The sequence below is a fragment of the Alexandromys fortis genome, unplaced genomic scaffold (assembly GCF_014885135.2).
Source record: "Alexandromys fortis isolate MF-2015 unplaced genomic scaffold, M_Fortis_MF-2015_v1.1 scaffold_158, whole genome shotgun sequence".
Lineage (NCBI taxonomy): Eukaryota > Metazoa > Chordata > Mammalia > Rodentia > Cricetidae > Alexandromys > Alexandromys fortis.
Genome location: NW_026068039.1, coordinates 1749492 through 1758314, shown reverse-complemented (window position 1 = coordinate 1758314; position 8823 = coordinate 1749492). Strand labels below are relative to the sequence as shown.

The following is an 8823-nucleotide window of genomic DNA, read 5'->3' as shown; positions in this document are numbered from 1 at the left end:
CTCTCTCTCTCTCTCTCTCTCTCTCTCTCTCTCTCTCTCTCTCTCTCTCTCTCTCTCTCTCTCACACACACACTCACACTCACAATAGACTTCAGTGTGTACTGACCCTGATGAAATCACACTCCTAGTTAGCCTAGCCTTTGAAACATACCTACTTACCATTCACCCTTCCTTCCTTCTTGATGTCCCTGGAATATTAACGATACACTATTGAGGGCTGTGAACAATGCTGTTTGATTGTGCTGTGTTTTTACTGTCACAGCTTTCCTTTATCAATAAGTGAGACTGGAAAATTCTGGATGGAAATGATTTTTTTTTTTGAAGGCTCTGGGGTATAACTGTCATGGGTACGAAGTGTTTTGTTTTGCTTTTTTGGCTTTTTAGTGGGGAAGGTTGTTTTTGAGACAGGGTCTCATTATATAGCCCTGGCTGCCCTGGAACTCACTCTGTAGATCAGGCAAGCCTTGAACTTACAGATCCACCTGGCTTTGCCAGGAATGCTGGAATTAGAGGCATTTTGATGAAAATGGATACAACTAAGGGTCTTTGTGTCACGTCTTTTGAGGTGGGGAAGAAGCTAGAGACCTCACTGAGCTTTGTCTAAAAGGTGTCACAGAAGAATCATTGTAAAACCCCCCAAAGCTCTTCTCACTAAAAGAAAGGGAGAGAAAAGGAAATGGAGTGAATGCCAATGACCACATTTGCATTCTAAATTTAAACTACTGTTCCTCCTCATCTTACTCGGAGAGTAGTAAAAATGTTGTTTGTTTGTTTGTTTTTAAAGACAAGGTCTCATTGTATAGCCCTGGCTGTCCTTGAACTCACTATGTTGATCAGGTTAGCCCTTGAACTAAGAGAGATCCTCCTGCCTCTGCCTCTACTGGAATAGGCACGAGCTGCCACGCACAGATGTTAAAGGTTATTTTGAACAGCATGTGGTGGTATGCTGATAATCTTAGCACTGTGACTGCTGAGACAGGTGGATGGCAAGTTTGAGAACAGTCTAGTCTGTATAGAAGTTTCCTGCTTCAGGAAAAGAGAAATGATTACTTTGAAGATGTAGCTCTTTTAGTGAATTTTCAGTCTTTTTTTTTTTATTTTCACATAGAAAGGTAGAGAGGAGGACAAGGGGCTGCTCTTTGGTCAGATTCTGCAGTGCTTTTCCAGCGTCAGTGACTAAACGCAGGGTCTGCAGATCCTTCACGAGCAGTGCCAAAACTAAGACTCCTCTGAGGTGGAGTGCTAGCCAAGGTGCTCTGTCTTATGCAGATGAGATTGCTGTCATTTGACAGAAAAATTTTAGGGCCAGTGAGATGGCTCAGCAGGTAACAGCAATTGCTACACAGGCCTCATGACTGTAGAAAGAGAGAACCAAGTCCTGAAAGTTGTTCTCTAACCTCAGTTTGCACGTCAGGACACGTGTGTGCCTGTCCCCACACATATCACACATACACACACACACACACACACACACACACACACACACATCTTTAAAAGTTCCCCAGAACCCTTCAGCTGTGTGTGAAGACAAGCTTACTCCTGTGTTTTGTCTTTTCCAGTATAAACGTCATGAAACAGCTCATTGGTTCATCTAACTTATTTGTGATGCAAGTGGAGATGGATGTATACACAGCTCTTAAAAAGGTACTGATGTTTGTCTACAGGAATATTACTTCAGGTTGCACCGCAGTGAAAAGCTGGAACACATGCTCAGATAGGCAGTGGAACTACACGTGCTGCTTGGCTTACAGTGGGTTGTGTCTCGGTAATCCATCATCATAAGCTGAAAATACCTAACCTGCTGAGTGCCACAGCTTAACCCCACCCTCCTTGAATGTGCTCCGAATGCTCATTAAGTGTCATGTGACTCCTGTAGTTTGCTCAGTTCTCTCCTGATGTGAAAGCAAGTGATCCTTGTTACATTTCTGTCACCACAGTTGAAAACCCTAAGTCAGTCCGCCAGGCCGTCTCAGACAAGTGGCCATGTGCCAAAACTAAGTCTTTATTTGGAGTTAGGGTTCATGACTGTCTTAGTTACTGTTCTATTGCTGTGAAGAAACACCATTACCAAGGCAACTTATAAAATAAAGTGTTGGGGCTTGCTTACAGTTTCAAAGGGTGAGTCCATGATTATCATGGCAGGGAGCATGGCAGCAGGCAGACAGGCATGGTGCTTAGAGTTTATATCATTATCAGCAAGAGAAAGACAGAGAGAAAGATTGGCCTTCAGTGGTCTTTTAAAACATCAGAGCCCATCTCCACTGACACACTTTCAAAAAGCCACACTCCCGAATCCTTCTCAAACTACTCCACCAGCTGAGGACCAGGCATTGAAATAAATGAACCTATGGGGACTGTTCTCTTTCAAACCACCACAAACCACGATACTTGGTTTTGCTCTTTCTCCTGGAAGCAGGGCCTCATTCTGCATCCCACAGTTACACATGTGTTGTGATTACACGTGTGAGCCCAAGCCCAGCTTTTTTTTTTTCATCCTTTTGACAGATTTAGGTCTAATATTGTTTCACAATAGAAAAAAAATCAGCTATGACTCTGACTGGGCATCTGTACTCAGAGGCATGCTTGAGGCAGCGGCCACTGCTCTTGCCCCACTGTGTCATCTGTAGTCCATTGTCCCTCTGCAAAATATAGTGTGCACTTGGCATAGTTGTGAAACCTGCAGTGAGAACCTTCCAAGTCACAACAGTTCTGTGGCCAAGGTGAGACTACAGTTGTTAGTTTTCTTCAAGGAAACTTAACATTTAGGCTGTTGAAAAATCGAGGGGGGGGTGGTGTCACACTTTTGTCTGTGACCTGCACTGGCAACCGTTCTGTTGGTATGCCAGGAGTGATGGGTGCTCACTCTGCCAACACCATGCTTATAAACACGAAATACACATTTTTTAGTGGCCTGGAGGGAGACACTCCACGACATTCTGGTTGCAAATTAAGAAATGTAAACTCAGAGAAATTTGGATATATTCAGCTCGTATATGACAGTTGGAGATTGAAATCCACATTCTTCACTGCCTGCATGCTGTCTCAGCATCAAGGAGTCAGAAGTTCCTCTTCCCATTTCATTTTCTTAATTTTGCAGTCTTATGGGTTTGCATCATATTTAGTGTTATTGATCTTTTAGTGATTAGAATATATTAGTGCAGAATTACCGATGTGTTATACATGTTAGAACTGTCAGTGTTTGATTCAGTAAGGTGTGTTTGCGACTATTAGACACACTTAATTTTCATTATTGGAGCTCCATTTCCTGCCAATGACTTGAAGCTTTAGTAGTTAGTCTTTCTTGCAGTTCCTTGTGAAATGGAAATTTTAGCCTTTATCTTAGGGTAGAGATGTAGCTCAGTTGGTAGAGTGTTTGCCTGGCATATAGAAGCCTTGGGTTCAATTCCCAGCACCTCTTAAAGCAGTGGTTCTCAACTTTCCTAATGCTGCAACCCTTTAATATAGTTTCTCATGTTGTAGTGACCGCCAACCATAACATTATTTCCATTGCCATCATAACTTATTTTACTACTGTTATGAATGTAATGTCTATATTTTTGGAGGTAGAAGTTTGCTACACACCAGTTGAGAACTGCTGTCTTAAACGGAGTATATTAGCCTGTAACCCCAGCACTCCACAGGTTGTTCAGGGTTATCCTCAGCTACATATTAATTTCAAGGCCAGCCTGGGCTAAATGAAACCTCATCTGAAAAAAAGTTTTTTTTTTAAAAAAAAATAGGACAGTTTGAAAATATGATCATAAAGTGAAAAAGTCTTATAATTTTCTTATTTTTTTTTCCCAAACTAGTGGATGTTCCTTCAGCTGGTGCCTTCCTGGAATGGGTCTTTAAAGCAGCTTTTGACAGAAACCGATGTCTGGTTTTCAAAGTGGAAAAAAGGTATATTGAAATTTTTATTAAGGATTCCCCCCCCCTTTTTTTTTTCTTTTAGTGATACTTCTTAAAATCAGGCCTTGGCTTTTGCTTACAGACTTGGTTTTAGAGCTGAAAAACAGCTGAGCAGATTGCTGCTTCAGTCTCTTAGTCACAGCAGGTAAGGCTCCTGGCCTGTCACCATATTCTGCCCCAGAACTATTGTTCTCCTGTTTGTCACCGGTTCAGCTGGGAGTTATACTTGTTTGTTTGCCCACATTAGATTTCCCCTGGGAACCTATGCCCCATCTCTCAGGCAGTGATTCCTTATGGGCCTATTTCCTGCTTCTGTGCATCACTGACTTAAAGTAGATGCAGAGGTGGTGTGTGAGCAGCCAGCCCTTCCTGGGGCTGGAGACGCAGCTCAATAGAGTGTGTACTGCTCTTGCAGAGGATGTGGGTTCAGTTCCCAGCACCGGCAGCTCACAGCTGCATGTAGTATCTGTCGCTGGTGTGAGTTAGAAGGATGGATAGCTGTCCCTGGTCATCATGTGAAGACCTCACATGTCCTGCTGACTTCCTTGGGAAGGAATATGAGAGAGAGAGAGAGAGAGAGAGAGAGAGAGAGAGAGAGAGAGAGAGAGAGAGAGAGAGAGAGAGACTCATGAGTCACTTCCTCAATTACACCCATCCTTCCATGCTATCCTATAAAAAAAAAAAAAAAAAAAAAAAAAGACAGCTGAGGTCTCACCTCAGGGGCCTAATTAGTACCAAAATTAATTTGAGAGATTTTTCAAAGTTCCGCTAAGGTTTTCCACATCTTAGATTTATAAGAGTCTTGAAAACCTTGGAAGTAGCTTACTAGCAGACTGTGTGTGTGTGTGTGTGTGTGTGTGTGTGTGTGTGTGTGTGTGTGTGTGTGTCCATAGAAACATTTAGCAAAACAGCACATTGGACAAGAATGCTGTTTAATTAAAACTTTCTTAATAGACTTTGAAGGGACGACTTTCCTTGAAACTGAGCAGGGAAAACCATTTGCGTCCGTGTTCAGACATTTAAGGCTACAGTACATTATCAGTGATCTGGCTTCTGCAAGGATCATTGAGCAGGATTCTCTGGTACCTTCAGGTAAGAAAGCCTGATGTGTTTGTGATTTGAAATCACGTTTTTCTGATTGTAGCATTTCATCATAGGAAAGAACAGAAAGAACCCAGGAAGTCATCTTTGATCCCATAAGGTATGTATCTTCATGCCCATGGAGATTAGCATGTGAATAATCTTCCTGTGTCCTTTCATTATTAAAGTGCCTGCCACAATATTTAAGTGACTAAGAAGCGTTTGCAGTAGAGTGTTTTGTTTGTTTTCTGTACTGAGGATTGGAATCGGGGGTTGATCCTGACTTCTGCTTCCCAGGTGCTGCCGTTAGAAGCAACCACACACTGGGCTCTGGGTATTTCTCAGGGTGGTTAGCCAGTGCACTGTTTTGGATATTAGCCTGAAAAATTACTTTTGATGTGTTTAAAAATTACAACTGCTTTTTCTATTAGTGCCCCTTAAATTCGCTTAGTTTCTGTTTTTTTTTATTCTGAATTCTTAAACATGGTGAATCAAGTATATCTACTCAATTTAATTCAAATTTCTTGAAACAAGTATTTATTTTTATGTCTGTGATATTTGTAACAAGTTGTATTTAGTACTGTTTAAGTACATTAGGGCATTTGTCCAGCGTGTTCAAGACCCAGGTTTTGAAGCAAAGTACAGCAGAAAGAGAAAAAGAAAGCAGGGTACCAAGCCAATAGTAGTTTTAGCGTGTACTACACACCAGGCAGAGATATAAACTAGATGCCAAAGCCTTTGACATGTCTTTCCAGTTCAACCTTCCTTAAGGTTCTCTAAAGATTTGTTCTAATTGTGTATGTGTCTTGTGTGTGTGCATTTGAGTGCAGGTGCAGGCCCTGGATGCTCTAGAGCTGAAGTTGCAGGTGGTTGGTTGTGGACTGTCTGATGTGGGCAGGGAACCAAACGTGGGTCCTCTGGAAGAGCAGCAAGGGCTCTTACAGAGCCATCTCTCCAGACCCATCTTTAAGAATTGTTGAGTTTGGAAAACAGTCTGATATGATTTACATTAGGTATGTCTGGTACAAGAGGACAAGTTTTGAAAGGCAAATTGTATAAACATGAAGTCTGAAGCATTTTATTTGGTATAAAAATTTTTAAGTAGATTTATGGTCAAGGTTTTTTTTTCTTCCTGATGTAAAATGATATGAGAAGACTTGAAAAAAATTATTACATCTTATAAATATAAACAAAATTTTCTGTGTGTTCAAAATTTCAACTTAAAAAGAAAAACGTAAGTTAAAATTAAATATCACACTTTTGTAGGGAGGCAGAAAATGCCATGTGGCTCATTGGTGCCTGCTCTCAGAAGGAAGCTGAGGACTAGAGAAACAGGGCAGGAGCCAAGCTCTGCAGCGCCACGCACAGAGCCCTGGGTTCTATCCTCAGCAGGAGGCAGTGTGTCTTAATTTTAGGCCCACTGGTTCATTATTTCATGAAACTGGGTTTGTCATAGTCGTCTCAGATGTCTTAGCCTGTATCTTCTGTTCCGCCTCCCCACTCTCATCCCGGCTTATCTCCATGCCTCTCAAACCCTGGTTTGTTTTTTTTTTTCTGGAGTCAGGATCAACAGAATCTCAAGATCAACTGTCTCCTCCCCACATTTATTTAGCTGTGCTAAAGAGAACCTTTCTCTCTTCGTAGTAACCTAGGGCCAGGAGGTAAAGACCTAGACCCCAGTCCTGCTTGTGACCTGACCCCTATTCCTTCCTCCACATCATGGGATTTGGATGCTTGATTCACCCTCTTCCTTCCCAACCAGTCAGTTTATTTATATGATTCCCACCTTCTCATTATTTGACCTCAGCTCTGGGAGCATTTATCTTTTTAGGCACTTACCACCCATGGAAAAGAAATGCATTGAACTTTGTCCATCAGAACTGGTCCTCATCAGAGTTTGGTGTCTCCAGCTGTTAATCTCACCTGACATTCACAGCTCATTCCCTTTTCACAGTTCCCTGTCTTTAGCCCTCTTCTCTCTGCTGGCCTGTGGAACCTTTCCTACCTTTTCTCAGCTCCTGCCAGTCTTTAGATTTCATGTAGATGGTGATAGGTTACACACAGTTGCCCTGTCACTGGGTAAAGTCCAAAATCAGCGAGACTGTCTTTGTTCCTCACCATTGCCCTGTGCACTCCTGCTGCAGAGCCCTCCATAACTTGACAGATGGCTTTTCACCGTAATGAAATCCTGTTACAGATAATGTCCTAAATGAAGAATCCATTACTATGTTCCCCAATATAGAACTTTATTAAAACTGAAAATAGCCAGGTGGTGGTGGTGGTGGTACATGCCTTTAAGCCCAGCACTCCAGAGACAGAGGCAGGCAGATCTCTGTAAGTTCAAGGCCATTCCTGGTTTAGAGCATGACTTCCAGAACAGCCTCATCAAAACTGTCTCATCAAAAAAAGAAAAAAAAAAATCTGAAACCCCTCCTAGGAATGATATCCACAAGTGGAGTCAATATCGATAGGCTGTGCGGATAAATCTGAAGTGGCAGCATAGCCTGTTTTCTCCTCTTTGGAAAGGAGGTCATTCTTAAGTCTGAGAAGAAGTTTGGTTTGGTAAACCAAAGAGTCACATTGTTACTGTGTGCTTATAAAATGAGCTGCCTGCTTTGTAAATTGCTGTTTTAATTATATGTTTTACCAACTACTTGTTATTGATGTTTATACTTTAGAATGGCTGTCCTCAGTGTACAAACAGCAGTGGCTGGCTATGCTCCGGGCTGAACAAGACAGTGAAGTGGGGTAAGCATACATCATGTTACTGGTTTTGCAGTGTGGGAGACGGAACCTAGGTCCTGGCACATGCAAGGCTGAGTGCTCTTACTACAGAGCCCCAATCCAAAATAAATAGTAAACCTTGCTATGAATTTTCACTATATTTTTAGTAGAGCTACTTAGGAACAAAACAGGTAGAAAAAGTACTGGACGATTTGAGAAAGCCTGTAAGCATGAACCATGGTACTCAAGAGACTTGTTCCAGGCAGAGCCCCTACAAACAAAGCTACAGCTGCTTGCTTCCCTCAGATTTCTGTCTGACAGTATCAGCCTGGAGCTGCAGCCAATGCTGTCCAGCTACTGCTGCTGTCCAGCCGCCACAGGTGTGATTTCACAAGAGCATAGACTGTTTAAATGCACCCATTCATGTACTGTGATGCTATGTAGACTGACCCTTTCGGAAGGCATGCTTTTGATAATTACATGCAGATGAAGCTCGTTCTCATTTGTGGTATGATGTCAAATTGTGATTAGTAAATAGGTTTTGAAGGTATTTGCATTGAGTAATGTAGATGGAACAGCGAGCTGCATTCCTGCTGCCTGGCTCCCAGCCACCTGGCTAGTTTATGCCCCGAAATAACACACAAATTGTATTCATTTAAACACTGCCTGGCCCATTAGTTTCAGCCTGTTATTGGCTAATTCTCACATCTTGATTAACCCATTTCTAATAATCTGTGTAGCACTACGAGGTGGTGGCTTACCAGGAAAGATTCAGCATGTCTGACCTGGTAGCTGGCTCCATGGCATTCTGCCTTACTGCCTTCTTCCCAGCATTCTGTTCTGTCTACTCCACCCACCTATGTTCTGATCTATCAGGCCAAGCAGTTTCTTTATTAATTAACCAATAAATAGCAACAGATAGACAGATGACCCTCCTCCATCAGAGTGAAGTAAAGCCATCAGGTCATAGCTGTACAAGGAAGGCCTAAGAAAACATTTTATTTTGGTGAGTTTTTTTTCTCTCTCTTTTAACCCTTTTTTTATGCACCAAAGAATTTGGCCTAATTGTAAGTTTCTGACCAAACAGTGAATACATGAAAATATTCTATG

At 42.0% G+C, this 8823-nt stretch overlaps 1 protein-coding gene across 1 annotated transcript in view; it reads left to right on the top strand.

Annotated features, from left to right (window-relative positions):
* Positions 1-8823, top strand: part of Gmcl1 (germ cell-less 1, spermatogenesis associated) — a 44871-nt gene that overhangs the window by 22554 nt on the left and 13494 nt on the right. The window contains exons 7-10 of the mRNA XM_050165416.1: positions 1560-1644; positions 3810-3900; positions 4864-5001; positions 7668-7737. Of these exons, the coding sequence (XP_050021373.1) occupies positions 1560-1644; positions 3810-3900; positions 4864-5001; positions 7668-7737 (384 nt within the window). The remainder of the gene's footprint in view (positions 1-1559; positions 1645-3809; positions 3901-4863; positions 5002-7667; positions 7738-8823) is intronic.